This window comes from Primulina eburnea, chromosome 6 (genome assembly GCF_022965805.1).
Source record: "Primulina eburnea isolate SZY01 chromosome 6, ASM2296580v1, whole genome shotgun sequence".
NCBI classification, from domain to species: Eukaryota; Viridiplantae; Streptophyta; class Magnoliopsida; order Lamiales; family Gesneriaceae; genus Primulina; species Primulina eburnea.
In genome coordinates this window covers 31,435,359-31,452,419 of record NC_133106.1, presented here as the reverse complement: position 1 = coordinate 31,452,419, position 17,061 = coordinate 31,435,359, and the positions used below count along the sequence as shown (strand labels likewise).

General features: G+C 34.0%; 2 protein-coding genes and 1 long non-coding RNA gene across 5 annotated transcripts in view; 2 read left to right on the top strand and 1 right to left on the bottom strand.

The window, feature by feature from the left end:
* Positions 1-221: 221 nt before the first annotated feature.
* LOC140834259 (uncharacterized) lies at positions 222-3,141 on the bottom strand. Of its 2 annotated transcripts, XR_012118698.1 has the most exons (4): positions 2,850-3,141; positions 2,689-2,762; positions 1,380-2,269; positions 222-856 (listed from the first exon to the last, which is right to left on the bottom strand). It is a non-coding gene; the product is annotated as an uncharacterized lncRNA (long non-coding RNA). The 2 variants fall into 2 exon arrangements; XR_012118699.1 differs by having other exon boundaries at positions 2,684-3,141.
* Positions 3,142-5,342: 2,201 nt separating this feature from the next.
* The window catches only part of LOC140834256 (protein FLX-like 3), a 62,264-nt gene continuing 50,545 nt past the window's right edge, over positions 5,343-17,061 (top strand). Inside the window, exon 1 of the mRNA XM_073199011.1 lies at positions 5,343-5,348. The gene's annotated coding sequence lies outside the window, so the exon portion shown is untranslated. The remainder of the gene's footprint in view (positions 5,349-17,061) is intronic.
* On the top strand, positions 7,073-9,499 carry LOC140833470 (zinc finger protein JAGGED-like). 2 transcript variants are annotated; one of them, XM_073197811.1, is made up of 5 exons: positions 7,073-7,413; positions 7,567-7,652; positions 8,006-8,143; positions 8,676-8,766; positions 8,859-9,499. In XM_073197811.1, coding segments are annotated over exons 1-5 (666 nt in total). In that variant the 5' UTR covers positions 7,073-7,411; the 3' UTR covers positions 9,208-9,499. The 2 variants fall into 2 exon arrangements, with proteins under 2 accessions (XP_073053912.1, XP_073053911.1); XM_073197810.1 differs by having other exon boundaries at positions 7,567-7,664; positions 8,012-8,143.

Below are 17,061 nucleotides of genomic sequence, written 5' to 3'. Positions count from 1 at the left end.
ATGAGCCTCCATTTTATCACAATCCAAAAAAATAATAATGCATTTTTCACAAAGTACACGTACCATTGTTTGGTTCCATTCGAATCTACATTTTCATAAACTGATTGCTTACTTTCATCCTACATGCTTTAGCCAACAAATGGTTTTCGGTATTATGAACAACGAAAATGACAAATATTTTGTAAAAAGACAAAAGATACCATATAAGCTAGTATACAAAACATTATATTGCATTACAGTGGTTTCACAACAGAGATAACATAATTTATCTCAAACAGTCACAATTACCAGAGCAGACTTATAAACACGCGCTAAAATCCAAAATAAACCTTCGTATGCACACCACGACATCATACGTTTTGCCAAACATACCCGACTTACGACCGAACGATTTCATGAAAATAAATATGCATACAGAAGATAGTCCAGTGGTGGGGAGCAAAAGGGTCGAATACATCGGGAATACTTGTACGCAGTTTCACGGTTACTGATCTGAGTCATCCGAGCTACTGATTATTACATAGTCTGCTTCGCCATGCGGACGTAAAGTTTTCTTGGAAGGGCGACCACTGTAATCATTGTTGGAACGTTTGTTGCAGTCTTTGGAAGCCTGCATGTTGGTTTTGTAGTACTCATCCACTACCTTCGCGCAGAGATGGTTGTAGGTAGTGTTTTTTTTTGGTGAATCAGAAACTTTCGTTGGAACATGCTTCATTTTCTTCTCCTTGCCAACACCACTGTGTGATCCTCCGTTTACTTGTTCATCATCCGAGATGATAATCACCTCCACTTTGTAATGGCTAGTTACGGTCACTTCAGAAGCAGATTTGTAGGTGACAGACATGTTGGTGGTGTTCTGCAGAAAAAAGAAAGAGTTGATGAACTAAACCGAGCTTCTTATGTAAGTGTCAAAGGTGAAAGTGACCTACTTTAAGTAATACCAAGAAATTAAAGAGAGTCTACCTACCCAAGAATAAATGTTTGTCATTCACAAGAGAATAGAGTACCATTTTCATTTAATATCACACAAAAAAATGTCTACATCGATGCTCTTAAATGATTCGTCAGGTTGCTCAAGTGCACAAACTGTTCTCTGCAATTAATATGTGCAGGTACAAAAGATTTGCATTTGGTAAGAGAACACACGTCTTCAACAACTACACAAGATTGGATATAGAAGCAGTAATAGGAATGGCAACATCGACAATCAATTTGTGAAATTTATAACACCATCTAACAATAACATAATACATTTGTTAAATAATTGCTTAACTGACAGACATATAATACAAAGTAAGTATAATAACAATAACAGTTAAATATTTGCTTAACTGACAGACATATAATACATATTTGAAGTAAGTATTATGACTGCTTACATCGGTTAAGGATGTTTTGCGTACTCCCAAAACATAGACCCGTCACCAAATCAACATTGACGAGGAAAACCTGTACGGATTGTAGATATAAATCGTGAGCATGTACAATAGTTTCAAGATAGGCACAAAGTTGTAAAATTAAACAACAGTGTACTCATATTTGCAAGTGACATACTTACCGATCACATGCTTCTGATGTGTATACGAGTGAGATAAGACATGTTAGCACATTAACGAACCACATATGTCCAGAATAACAAAGAGTCATAACTGGCACACAACATATATGTCTGATATGTCAAAAGTTACGTAAGTACATGTCATAGCGTTCGACAAAACCAAATTAACACAGCAACAGAATATATACAAAGTTGAAACAGATCAGATTTTGAAGACAAGTACTACAACGAGGAGGAGAAGCACGCAGATCAGCGCGCATATGAACCCAAATAAACAACAGACATGTTCACGTGAATAAGGTGTGCTCTTCGTGCAATGATTTGGTAACTCATAGCCTCTGCATGAGATACCACAATCCACTCCAGAAAATTGACTGCTGCCCTGTTGATGAGCTTCTTTCGAAGGACGAGCATATGGGCCCGCGGACGAGTTCATTGACTCCTTCTTAGAAAACATTTGGGTACTAGTACGACATGAATGATCTTCCAAATTAGTTGACTTAGGTTCAAATTTGTACGACTTTTGGTCGGTGGGTGTTACATTCCTACCGTGGTACTCGAGATACCACGAGAAATTGTTCCGATGTTTGAGACCTGCGGGACAAATATAGTAATAGTGACCGGGACGAGTAGAGTTATCCCCAGCTTTCCGTAATATCATTTCACCATTTCCACAATTGCACTGTGGTGGTGTCTTCGGTTCCATCACACCTAGACATTGGTACAGAAAATATTAAACATTCCTAAAAAGATTAACAAATATTGATTACAGGAGATGATTTACTCAATGTCATGTGTAGGAACATCTTCCAGTGCAATATTGTTTCAAGTAATTATTCGATTTTTCACCATATTAGGATAAACTTCGAACTCAAAACTCAAATCTTTTATCTGTTTCAGTAATAGTAAGGACATAAAAAAACACAATCGATGCAAGAAACCTAAAGGACACAAGAACTTAAATCTATTTTCGTAATAACTAGATCCTAATCGTAAGAAAATATAACAACAGAAACCTAAAAAAATACTACATCTGCGCATCAAATCGACAAACTTGTTCGATTTTGTTTGTATGAAAATCGGAAAGAAAAGATTTCTCGAACAAAAAATTCAGAAATTACTGACAAAACCTTTTTCTCCAGAGTAGATCTTGGTTTCTTCCACTGCTTCGCACCACGTTTGTAGATCTAGATTCTTAACTCACCTGTTAAAAAAAAAAAAGACAAGACCATGTTCATGCTTACCTTTGGAACTTCGGTTCATAGCTTTGAAGGATATGACCTCGACTTACGATTTTCGATGAAGAACAATGTGGAGAGGGTTTTCTCCTCCCCTCAGATTTTTTGGGAAATATACGGTAGCTTAGGCAGAAGGGAACAATAAGAGCAAATAATTTAAAATAAAACAAGAAAGGGTATTTTGGTCATTTACAAATTTGACATGATTATATCCCTCCTCTTACATTTGCACCACACATGAGATTAAATACAACCCAAATTATATATCTTATCCTATCCAACATTTATCAATCAAATTATCAATCATTCAATTATCACATCCTAAAAACCAAGCGAACCCTAATTAGATATATGTTGTTAATGTGAGATTGTATTGGGATCGATGAATTTGGTTTGATAAAAATAAACCAAATGACCCCACAACTAATATTTAAATTGTTCATTCGATATAACATGCATTTCAGTCGAATTTTGTCCATCCAATTGAATTAGAAATTTGAAGTATCGTGGAATTCAAATTCGCGATCTAAATAAGCTTGAAATCTACCACAACTACTATTGGAATTGTTCTCGCTTTAAGTCATATAAATAGTCAAAATTCGGTTTTAATTCAATAAGATGATATTTTGTTTCACGTCTGGTCCTTTTTCAATAGAGCACTAACATGGTTCGGACAAGATCCGTAACATATGACTAAAATAATTAAACGTGGAAAAAAACCAACTCAATGGACTAAATTTGACGGCTTACAGAATCAAGAAACTAAAACATACCAATTTACTATATATATTGTTAGAGTAGGTGTCTGGCAAGCCAACTTGTGGCTGGGGCTTTTATTGACTATAATATAAAACAATCTTTATTTTAATAATATTTTACGATATTACTCGATTATGGCATTATACTTTATCTGTATACTCATGCAAGCTGCATAGATAAAGTTCTTGAGTATACAATAGGTATCATGAGGTCTGCGTCTCAACGTAAGATCATGAAACTCATTAGGAAGTGTACCGTATATTCTAAACAGGTTCCTAGTCGAATCAGCCGCCTAAAACAAGGATAAAGGTCGCTCGAGCTCGAGACTAGCATATGTGATGTAGACGCCATGTTTCATTGGCAAGGGCATGGAGATGTCCATTCACACAGATGAGTTATCATATGATGATGCACTGAACAACCCTCCCTCAGACTGTCCAAGTGGTTCTCACTTATCGAGTGGAATAGTCCGCAGTTATGATTGTACACCATTAGTCCTTTGACCCGGGACAATGTAGGGGCTATACGTACTAGCATGCACTTTGATCCGTTTACCGACTCCATTGAGGGACGTCAGGTGGCGAGGTTGGGTGTAGTTTCGAAATACGTAGGAGCAAATGCATTGTAGTCAAGGATTCACCGTTCGCCTACGGGTGAAGATATGCTATGTGATCTAATGAGTTAATAGTGCAAAGAGTCTCTGGACAGAGTAAGAAATGTGCTTTAGGGAAAGGTGTTTTCCTAGTTGCACATACCATGCCACTATTTATACTTAAAGATAAATCGCATCGTTATCGAATTCATATGCAACTCTCGATATACCAATAGTTACATATTCGATCGGGATATATGTGTTGAAGAAGCCGTACTGTACGCTAACCATGACTAAATGTTCTTGCAGGCACTATCAGTGATACCTAGGGGATCATGAGGCGATGCTACTAGACGCTCTTACCATGATCCGATGGGTGCAATAAAAAATGATCTATGACATTCTTGATCAAGGAGTTGATGAAAATAATGGTGTTAACTAGGGTAAACTTGAATAAGAATAAATGTTATTCTAAATCACATGGAGATGTGAACCCACGACTAGCTGTATCCCTGAACCATTGAGGGCCACACAAGTATCGGATTCTGTGTTCCCGTTGAGATAGTCAAATTTCAGGGAGTTGGAATTTGGCGACTATAGTTTGATGGAGATCAAACATTAAGCTTATAAGGAAGTTTATGAGCCAATTCCATATGATGGAAGAAATGGAAGTTAGCATGATTGCTAAATAAGGAAGGAGAGTGGAGCTGCCTGTTTTGTGAAGGAGTTCACTAAAACTGGTGGCTACCAAATATGGTAACTGTCATATATGACAAGTTCTAAATTTGGTAAATGAAAATTTTGATCTTCGAAATTTTCGATTTTCATTATATGAACAAGATTTGTATCCTTGGTACATCGGAACTCTCGATTCGTCGTTCGGGATTATAATGAGTTCGGAATCATTTTTTTAGTGAATTTAGAATTTACTAATTAAATGATTGTGTTAGTAGTGGTGACTACTAACTTGCACAATTTCTGATATATGTTCTAGAGGAGTCTAGAATTAAATTAACCAAGGAATTAATTTATTAATTAAATAATGGTTATTTAATTTAATTAATATACATGTATATATTTTATATAGAGATATAAAATATGTGTATATAATATTATTATATCATGTATTATTAAAGGTTAATGGATACATTATATATTAATAATACGAGAGTTTAAATAAAATGAAATTATTAGAGTCTTTGTGGGAGATAGACTCCTAGTTAGATTAGGAGTCTCACTCTATATATACACCACTAGGACACATAATAAAAAACCTAATTTTTGCACACAAAACAAAAGAAAAAAAATTTCTCTCCAATCCCTAAAACTCACGGCCAACTTTTGAGAAATTGAAGGAAAATTTTGGCCAATTGTTTTAGTTCATCTCGTCGCGCCGTCACGCCGTTTTGTCTCCGTCTTTTGGAAATTCGGATATTACAGTCTCAACGCATAAATCGTTTGGATTTTCTAGTGCAAACCAAACGAGGAAACAGTTTTCGATCGTTGACCTAATTAGACGATCAAAGGAGATGAACCGTTCGTAGGGATTTACAAGAAGGGCTATATCCGCTTAAACATCGGAATAGTTTGGAGTCCAGCGTTAAGAACGCAAAGTTATAATTCTAAACACCCCATGAATGATTTGAACACACGACGCCCAAGGACAAAATTTTTAAACTTCCGCTGCGTCTTGGGTGCGAGAATACGATGTCCCAACAGATACATTTCGTACTATTTCCTGCTGTTATGTTATTTACGCGCGGTGAGAACATTTTGAAAGGTGATTCCCAGATAAACCAAAGGTTTCTAGGGAGATGAACTAATTATATGAGATGTTAAAGTCATTTTATAAACAATGAAAGTACTAGGATGAATAGAAACACCTCAATAAATGGGACATGAGTACAATATTAACCCCACGAAACCTAGGCCCCTACACAGGCAGCATGCTCTTCCTAACATGAATTTGATCATGACTGCACTGTCATATGTATATGATAAAGCCTTTGTCTTCACTGCCCTTAGTGTATATAATCCCATTTCTGTCCTCCAAAATTAAGTGGCAAGGGTTAATTTGATGCCATATTTATAAGATGCCTATTTGGAATCCATTCCTAGCTTGAAGGTAACTGTTACCAATTCTAGCTTCTTATGAAAAGTCGGAGATGGGATAAGAAGAACGGACGTCTTGTAAATGTTGACTTTTAGTCAGAACTATTTTTTTCCACTTTATTGAAAATATATATGTCTTTGTGAATATATGCATGTGTGTATATACATACTATTTTAACATTATATAATTGAACGCATGATAATTTCATCTATCAACTAAGTTTTAATTTGCACCGTCATTCGTCACGACAATCATATTGCCTCCATAACTAAAATTTCGACGACCATCGATCCCGAAAAAGCCTTGTCTGCGCCATAACAATCACAAAGATCATATAGTGCATCATATTCACGGGATCCGATGTTTTACGTTGTGTCGTAAGCAATAGGTGTACTTATAAATGTTTATACAACTCAAATATTTTTGGATAATATGATAATATAAACATTATGTTTTGATTAACATGATGCAGCCACAAATGACTTTGTAAGTAGATGTCAATATTTGAACAGTGTCAAGTCACCAACTCTCAATGATATTACATACATTTGGGGCGCAACATAATCCTCCAGGCCAAGTTTTCTCCTGATGAAGAAGTGGTAACTAATTAGTTTTGCAAGATTTTGTGTGTATGGACATATATTTTGGTATCATGAGTCTACTATGTAGCTAGCACCAGGGCAATAAAACTAGCTACTGTACGCCGAGCCAAGAGATTAAGGCAACGTCCCTCTCACTCTTCTCTCTCAATCCCAAACCAAATGACACTACACTGCACTATACTACCATGCATCTGCACACCAAGCCTCTCTTTTACTCTGTCCTTTTTAAAGTCACGAGACCCTCTGCCTCTTTATTTCATGTTCATTCAATTTTCTAGAGAGATAAGTATCAGAGAGAGAGAGAGAGGTATTAAAATGAAATTGTTCCCAGTGTATTTGGCAGAAAGAAACTGAGAGAGAACTTTCAAACCCTTCTTTTTCTTCACCCATCACTCAACTATAGCCCTCTAAATTTCAGTCCCAAACTGAAAGTCTTGTAATTTACCAAGCTTAAGTTGAATCCCATGTGCAAGAAAGTCCAGAATTATTGATCACTCCGAATAAATTTTGATCTTTTGGCATCTGTCTTTCTCTGTCGGACGTTCCATTATGTAGGCCTCACCCCACCAAAACCTTAATTAGCTAAACTCCTCCCCGAACAACTGCATCTTATCTTCTCTTCTAAATGTTTTCTAGCTTGCTTTTGATTTGAATTTTACTGGTCCCTAGCTAACCTTCTGTCTTTCTGTTTTTTGTTTTTCCAGGAGATCAGAGGGAAATCCATTAGATCTTAATAACTTACCGGAAGATTACGGCAAACAGACCTCTGAAGATAGCTCTTCATCTGCTGGTACATGGCTTTGTCTTTTAGTATTGTTTTATTGGATGCGGTTTCTTGAATTCTAAGAAAAAGAGAAAATAAAGAAAAAACAACCACCACCACCATTTTTTATCTCGATTCCAACATGAAATCAATAACTTTTGCTAGATCAATAAGATTTTCTTGCATGTTTTCATCAAAAAGATAACCCATTTTTTCTTGGCAATGGGAGTGTGAGATCGAAACCCTAGAAAGTAAAAAAAACATTGACAAGACAAGAAGTAAAAAAGATAATAATTATGGTTAATGAATTAGATGAAATTAGGGTTGAAGTAGGCATAAGATGGGTCTCATCAAAGTTGCTTTAAATGGCATACTTGCAGTAGGAGGCTACAGGAAAAAGAAAAACGGCGGTAAGGAAGCAAAAGATGAGTGTGGGAAGGTGTATGAATGCAGGTTTTGTTCCCTTAAGTTCTGCAAATCTCAAGCTCTTGGGGGACACATGAACCGCCACCGCCAAGGCAAACTCTTCTTTTCATTTTCTTCATATTATTTATTTAATTATATATGCATTCAACTGTATGTTTTCTTTGTTTTCTTTGTTTCTTTGCAAACATGAATTTTAGCAAAGTTCGTTATACTGTGAAATTATGCTCCCACTTTTTCTTCTTCTTTTTTCTTTTTGTATTGGGCAATGGTATTATATTCCTAGTTTATTGAAGCACTGTCTTTGTCAATCTTTTCTTCTCACATTATTGAATGAATAAATAAATGCTTATGTACTGGAATGATACGCAAGTCCAACTCGAAAATTTCGTTAATCAGTCATGTACTATTTGGGAAATTTATCACGTGAAATTAGAAATTTTTCTTTCAAGTGATCCCTACCATTATCGTAATGACTCTTTGTTGAGATTTTTATTAATAAACCTTTTTTTCACTGCATTGGAGAGGGGATATTATAGCTAGCTGCAGGGATGAACCCGAATCTTGATAAAAATGGCCGTTTATTAATAATGATCAATTTTTGCTTGTGGTTTATTATTTTTCCAGAAAGGGAGACAGAAACATTGAACAAGGCTCGTCAACTTGTTTTCAGTAATGATTTAGCCCCAACTACCCATCACTTAGGCTATGTTTCAAGGTATATATATTTTTAGAGTCCAACCAGCTATGTTTCAGTAATAACGTTCTTTCATTGCATTTATATTTTTGTTGGTAATTTTATATATATAGCAATGGGCAAGCAATGCAACATGGAGGGTACCATCATCAACCAACCAACATGTCCGATCCATCCTTGCCTTTCAGATCCATATACCCTACAAGATTGTTTCCCGCATCCTCACCACTCATACCACCGCCACCACCTATGTACACTTCTCCTCAGCGTCTGCTGCCGTTCCCTAACAGGCCACCGATAAACGAGTACTATGTGGGGCATGTGCTCTCGAATCCGACATTCGGAGCAGCCCATAATGAAGGCAACTACACCTGCATCGGAGCACCGGTGGGGCATGGCGGAGGTGTTAGAGACATGACACTGCAGAATCAAGAAGAGGGATTGAACTGGGGCCGGAGATAAGAAAGGGACAAATTAAATTGGAGCAATTGGAAGATTTGATGATCAATCAGTTTCAAGAAGGATTCTACGTATATTTGTTTCTTAATGTTTTGTTTGTGTTGTTTCCTTGGTGAGTGAGAGTGGGAAGTGTTTTAATGTTGGTGTTGACAAGGCACACTCACTGAAAGAGAAATATATGATCCAAGCAAACTTACAAATTCAATGCGGATGTAAAAAGAGACAAGTTTTGTTTTTTCCGAAATGTGGATGATGCCATTCACATTGGAATCATTCAATGGTAATAGATGGACCCATTTCCTTCGTTTATCGTTAATGTCATTTTTATTTCTTTATATATATATATATATATATATGTATGTATGTATATGTTCACAGACCACAGTGGCGATTAGTATATTGATACACCAATAAACTAATTTGTCAAAGTTCTATTTTTGTTGTAGACATAAAAATAAATTTCTTTCCTTACATTAAAAAAAAGATTAGTTTTCCTTGCAACTAAAATAATCAAGAAGTGTAGCATAAAAGTAAACATCGAAATTTTAGTGCATTAATATCAGATAAGTAATTTATCAAGAAATAAATTGTTTTTAAAATATTAAGTATATTTTGATAGATGTTGTTATAAAATGCATATATGTTTAAATTCATTCATTTATTTTCATATAATTATTTTATTTCTCACATAGAAAAGTGATAAACATTTTACTGTTTATGTAAACATCAGATAAACATATGATTCATAACCGTTTCTTGCTAAAACTTAATTAGTTCCTTAAAACAATTCAATCCAGAGTAATTTGGAAACAACTGCGAAATCCTTAATTGATGTTGTCACGCCCCGGGACGGGGGTTGGTTGACACCGGCGTTGTTCTCAAATTTACATTCGAAAACAACAAGCCTCAGAAGTACGAAATTCAGTCTTTTATTCATAAATACTGAATATTTCAGTGTCTGATACAAACTCGAATAATTAATGTTTTACAGCGGAGATGTAAAACAAACCAGACATCACAATGTCTTACAGACACAGCGGAAAACAACATAAATAAAACTGAGAAGTAACAATCTTCTTCACCAGCCCCAGAACTGGATCTGCTCCTCTTCTTCTAGCCTTTCTTCATCGTTCTTATCTGAGATGTTTTGGTGGGTGAGTGATATGGTTGTCACTCAGTAAGCTGGGGGCGGGAATAACTCCCAGTTTTCGAAATCATTTTCATACAGAACAATAATACGAAAAAAATACAGAAATTCTTATTTTCATAACAGAAATCAGTGTTCAGTGTTCAGAAATCAGTAATCAGTATTCAATAATCGAAAATCAGAAGTTTATCAAATAAGCACTGAGCACCTTCGTGAATTTCATGGCTAAACTGATATCAGTCCCCTATATGTTCTCTCCTCTAAGAGGTGAGGCCAGTAATCAGTAATCAGAAATCAGTAATCAGTAATGTTCAGAATATATATTCCTACCCTTAGTTCACTAAGTTTCAGTGCTTCAAAATCAGATATCAGAAATCAAGAGTACTTTGCTTTAAATCAGAAATCATCAAACGAGTTTCAAAATATTTATACATTAACCCACTTACCGTAATTTGCTTGGAGAGTTTCGGTTGAGTTCTGGAAATAGGCTTGCTCTTGCTACTGGTTTCTGCTGCTCGAAAATCAGCACCCTCTTAGCTCGAAAATTTCAGTAATAATCTCAAGATTTGTGTAATACCAATTCAGAGGTTCATGTGGGTGCTATTTATAGGCCAAAATCTGACTGTTAGTCTCCCAAATAAATGGCCATAATATGTCATTAACAGCCTTTATTTCATGCTAAATGCTTGAGTTACAACTCAATAGTTGAATCAGTAACTGTCTGCTGGAATTCGCTCTTCTGCTGCTGGATTTGTCTGCTGGATTCGGTCTGCTGGATTTTATCATCTTCTGAAATATGAGTTGCTGCTGGAATTGTTGGCTTCTGTTGAAATTGGCCAGCTGCTGCTACTGCTGGAATTTCAGGTTCTCATTGATGTGGTTTGGGATTTGGGTGTGGAAAAACGATATAATGAATGTTTTGATAAACAAAAATATTACTTAGAATTTTTTAATATAAAAGTAATTTCAAAGAACTAAGTCGTATCATTCAAAAGTCGTATCATTCAACATATGTGGAACTTTTAATGTATTACATAATATTTTGTACTAAAACTTGACTCACATTTATCAGCTAGCTATCAAGGTTTTTGAACACTTTCACTAATTGCCGACCCATAGCAGTTCTTTAGAAAAATTGACAAGTTTGTATCCACTCCAAATGCCAATGCAAGAGTATCAGTAAATGTGGGTTTATTTTACAGTATTGGTAATAATTTCTTCTTTTTTTGTGGGGGTGTGTGTGGGGGCAAAAGTTACTAGCTGGGAAAGATTAATTAGCCAAAAGTACGTATCAAACTCTAGCTAGGGTTTCGAAAGTCGTAATGTAATGTTTTACTCTTTAAAACAAAATAAAAACAAAAAATTAGAGACAGAGACAACAAATCACACAGCCTAGCTAGCTACTTAAGAATATTTGCAGAGTTAAGCAAATTTCGGCCAAAAGCTGCTGCAGTTGAATTTCGATCTGCCTACGAGTTCAAAAATAGGCTCCATGTAAATGAACAAATATATGCTCTCTAATTGGCAGGTCAACTCTATGCGCGACAAGGCCTAAGTCCCTAGAGCTCACACACACACACACACACACACACACACACACATATATATATATATATATATATATATATATATATATATATATATATATATATATATTAGTCTGAAATCTGAATAGCCTCTGTTATGTAGGTCAAGCTGGATTGTGCGATTATCCAAGATCTGGCCTTTTGTCCATATTTCAGTGCCCCAATGATAACAAAATTCATGCTGAAATTTTAATACATAAGAATTAGATATTCTTGATGAAATTATATTTACTGACTGTAAAATTTCGTATATCCTAGCAAGAAAGAAATCAGTTAGTCACCACCTTTGAATTTTTATTAAGAGTTAAGACTACAAGTATTAATTTTACTAAATCAACAAGAAACTAACGACTTAAATAAAAAAATTATTTTCAATTTTTTTTTAAAAATCAGACGAAAACCCTTTGCAAATGGCGCTGAAATGTGCATGATTTTTTTAAAAACATAGCTAAAGTTGTAAAATACCTTTAATTTAATATGGAGGGGTTTATTTATTTTTTTAAAAAATATTTCACACTAATGATAAATGCAATTTATAAACTATATTTTCTTCAATTTATAATATTATGATAATGTATTTGATGGGTATGATAGAAATATGAAATAATAACTTATATTAATTTGATTGTTAAAGTGATATGATGGATAAACACTAGCCATTGATTCATTAATAAAACAATATTTTGTATATACGATTTTATTTGGGATAATTTCGTGTGAGTAATGATAATTTAACATAATTTTCTCCAAAGTTTAAGATTATTCTTTTCTGAATTTCGTCTCTTCAACATAACTTCCTAGCTTTTTCTTCGTATTTTTTTTTGTTGTATATATATTTACACTTAAAGAAAGTCTTTTACTTCATCAGTTTTGTGAAATAACGAAGCGAATTATCACATATGACTTCACAAATTACATTGATTACCAAAATAAAATACATTTTTTACTTCATATGTGTCATCAAATAACGAAGTAATTGATATATATGACGAGACAATTTAAGTCGATTGTAGAAGTAATATATTTCTACAACTTCAAAATTTTGCTATTGTGGTGAACTAAAATGTCGCATTTACTTCCATTGTTTCTTCAAACAGTGAAGTAATTAATTATATATGACTGCACTAATATATAAAGTTAACGAAGTAATTGTTTTGGCCGACTTCGTAATTTTTATTAATTCTGACGAATAAACGTTTTCTTCTACTTCGACATAGTTGAATTTTTTGAAGAATATTTGTTGTATTATTTCACCATGTATATGCATTTTAGAAATAATAAACAATATTTTACCTCATCTAATTTTAATTTGACAAAATAATTGTTGATTACCACTGCACTAATTTAATAATTTTTTGAAGTATTTTAATTATCTGGAACTTCATTTTTTTTAAAAAAAAATAGTGAAGTAAAAAGTATTTTTCACTTCTCCAAATTGAACAAATATACATCAGTAACACAATATCTACAACAAAAATGAATTAGATTCAATAAATCATTCATCCAAAATATGGTCTACAAGTAAAAATTTGACCCAAAAGTGTATGGTACAAGTCATGAACAAGTTATAAAATAATTCATCCAAAAATCAAAAGATACCCCAAAATGTGTATCCACAAGTCAGATCATGGAAATTTATCGTAACGTAGATGATCAGTTGGACGACACCACAAAAGAATAGACGCATTTTCTCTATTCCTTTCTTATTTTGTTATTTATAAATTGATCGCAATATTAGTTCTTGATTGAACGTCCAAACTGAAATGTAAAATATATAAAGTTAATATGCAAGAGTCTGAAAGAAATTTGCAGCACAAAAACAATAGAGCAAGAAACACAAAAACAAATGCAATAAAAAAAACACCTCAAGTTCAAAAATTAGTTATTCCAAAAGGAGAAGAAAATTAAACAAAGTTCAGGATCACATGACACTTAGCAAGTATTAGTCATAACTCTGCTGCAAACATGAAGATAATACATATGGGTATAAGACCAATTATTTGTTGGGTTAATAAAATCAACTGGGTTTAGTACTATTGAGGTCCAAAATATTGATTATGATCGCAGAAGCCCAAGCCCATTAGTCATCTTAAAAATCTATTAATAGAAGAGTTTTCGGACAATTCAAGGTATGCTCTCATTTTTATAAAAGTTCTTTAATTCTCTGAGTTCTCTTTGAACTGTTGAGTGACTTGATCGTTGGAGTGTCTACGTCGGGAACCTTCCCGACGCCCACTTCACGAGTGTTCGTGAGGCAGGTGACGCCCCGCAAATTAACTGTATATTGTCTACGTGGATCCGTTTACCAGTCAGGTGAGCTCATTTACGGGCCAATTGAACCAGTTTACTAACCAATCAGATCTCGCGTCCGCAGTCCACGCGACCCATTTATTTTAGTTGCATCAAATACATAGTTCAAATCAAAGAGCCAATTAAGAAGAAAAATGACACAAGAATTTTCACGTGGAAAATCTAAATTAAAAAAAAACCACGAGATCGAGTTCCACCAAAATAAATCTCCACTATATCAATAATGGGTACAAATCATTCCTACAACAATAGGAGATAACAACAAGCTTTCCTAGAACAACTTAGAGGGACTCCAAGAACTTCAAAAATAATTATTCTTGGATGACACATTCAATCTCACTTCTCAAAGTGGAACTCACACAACTCTAATTACATAGAAAATTCTTTCTGATGCGGAAGATCGGACAATGCTGTAACTATAGAGCATAATAAAATTTGTCTAAATGATTAGGCTATAAAACATTCAATTGCTTGTTTATTGTTTGTCTTGGGAAAGATTGAATGAATGCACACGTATAGCTATTTATAGGAAAAAATTTGGGATCGGTGAAATGTGAATAGTCAAAGTGTGAAACCATTCATGGTTTCAAAGTTGGCTATCATAGCTTGCTTTGAAAAATTAGTTTGAACACAAAGATGAAGTTTGAATGTCAACAGTTTTAATTGGTTATGGTTAATTGAAAACGTTAAAAAACATGAAGGAAAGTTTTAACCGGTTCACGTTTTTATTTCTGCATTTAGAAATTAATTTTTTTTTATTTTTGTGCCTTATTACTTAAGCAAATAAATATTAACATATGAAATAAAATGGTATCTTACTTCATTAGTGTTGTTTACTATATATCACTTAGGATTCGAAATCGTCGAATTAACCACTGATGAAGTCTGTCAATAAAATTTTACTAGTGCAAAAAGCTTTCAAATTTAGCACGTAATACGCACGATTAAATTTCGTAATGACTTTCTTACACCATAATTTTCCTAAAGAAGGAATGTATATTATTAGATTTCAACAACAATTATTAGCTTCAGCAACAGTATCAATTTTCCTTAAAAGGTGTTTAACTCCTTAGTAGGAAAACGACATTTTTAAAAAGTTCAGAAATTTTTAACTCTTGTGTAACTGTGTTCGTCGAGCACATTCAATTGCTGGCCGGGTACTTGATTAAACTCATTTCATTCAACCAACGTACACAATTCATGGTGAACTGATATAATCATCAAATTTAGCAAGCTTGCAATATAATAGTTCTATTTGTCTTGATCAAGTGTAAGAAGCCCTTCGATTGTTGAAAAACCACATATATTCTCAATGGTATGTCAATAACCTTAGACAATATACATAGAGCTGATCGGTTCATTCAAACTCCAAAATGGACAGTCTAGTTATCAACACACGATCTCTCATCGATATGGGCGAAAACCATCGACCGTCTCCTCGCGACCGCGGAACAGCACCGGATTAATGCAGTTTCAAGTTATTATTTTCTTCATTTCTTGTTCATTCAATTAATATTGGTAACATTGTAAACATTTACATCTCTTAAACTCCATTTCCCCATTAAGACAACATAATCCCAATGTCAAGGAAAAAAAACAACAAGATTCTACCAAAAAACCAGTCTCACTGTTACACTACAAGAGAACCACAGAGCACTATGTGTTGTAGTCTCTCTCACACAAGCCGAAATCCCGAGATTTTCATTGGTGAAAGCAACAACACAATGTACAAGGGTTTATATTATATATTTGAGTGGATCATGCATTTATGCTGGCCAGTAAAACTACACGAAAAAGGTTGCGGTGTCCATTTAAACTTCGAAATCTGAAAGAGACGATATGGGCTGCAGCAAAAGTCGATCGTCCTATATCTTTTAGGGTCTGGTCTGCTTACTCGTGGAAATATCGGGATTTTGGAGATGTTTAAAGCTGCATGATGCGTACCTATTAATATGTATATTTTCATCGTAAGTTTTGTTTGTAAGCAATAACAAACAATGATTCGAGTATGTTTGTAGATTGCTTTAATCTGTGTTCTGATAATTACAACTCGGTCACAAACAAAGGATAGCTACCATATCTAATTTTGGCAGGGCGGATTCTGTTTTGAGTTGAAAACGACAAAAATATATATATATATATTAATCCATAATGTCTGTTTAAGATAAAACTAAAAGCAAAAATTCTTTATTGATAGCTTACGACCACTAACAAAATAACAATTAAATAAATCTATATTATACTATTAAATAAATTTGAACAAGCAATATATAATAAATGATTTGTTACACTAAACTAAATTTATATATTTAATCATCTTGATTAAATTAAAAGTCAAGATCATTTAAATTAAACTAAATTTTCTTCCTGCAGCTTCAAGATTATACACACGCAGAAAATTTGGGTCTCAATTCTCATAATCATATTGAACTGTAAATTATTTCCAGTTTATACTTAAAAAAACAATTAGTTAACCAGCCTTAAGTACTACGAGAGCAAAATTAAGAAGTGGAAGCTAAGTTATTTTAGTCGATATAATTAAGATTTTTGAGTGGCACCCAGACCGAACCAAACAAAAGTAATTAAACAAAGAGGAAGCTTCTTGTGAGACCGTCTCATGTGTCTATATTTATGAGATAGGATGACCCGACTTATATCTACCATGAAAAGTAATATTTTTAACATAAAAAATAATATTTTTTTATAAGTTAAGTCGTGTTGGAGAGATCATGTCTCACAAAATTGACTCGTGAGATTGTCTCACAAGAATTTTTGTGTTAAACAAATTATTTATGTAAAAAAGTAAGCAATAAT

Bases quoted from the DNA above. Each gene is read 5' to 3' on its own strand.
- LOC140833470 (XM_073197810.1), top strand. The intron at 8,144-8,675 runs GCAAACTCTTCT...TTATTTTTCCAG, and splicing joins CATGAACCGCCACCGCCAAG to AAAGGGAGACAGAAACATTG. The intron at 8,767-8,858 runs GTATATATATTT...TTATATATATAG, and splicing joins CACTTAGGCTATGTTTCAAG to CAATGGGCAAGCAATGCAAC.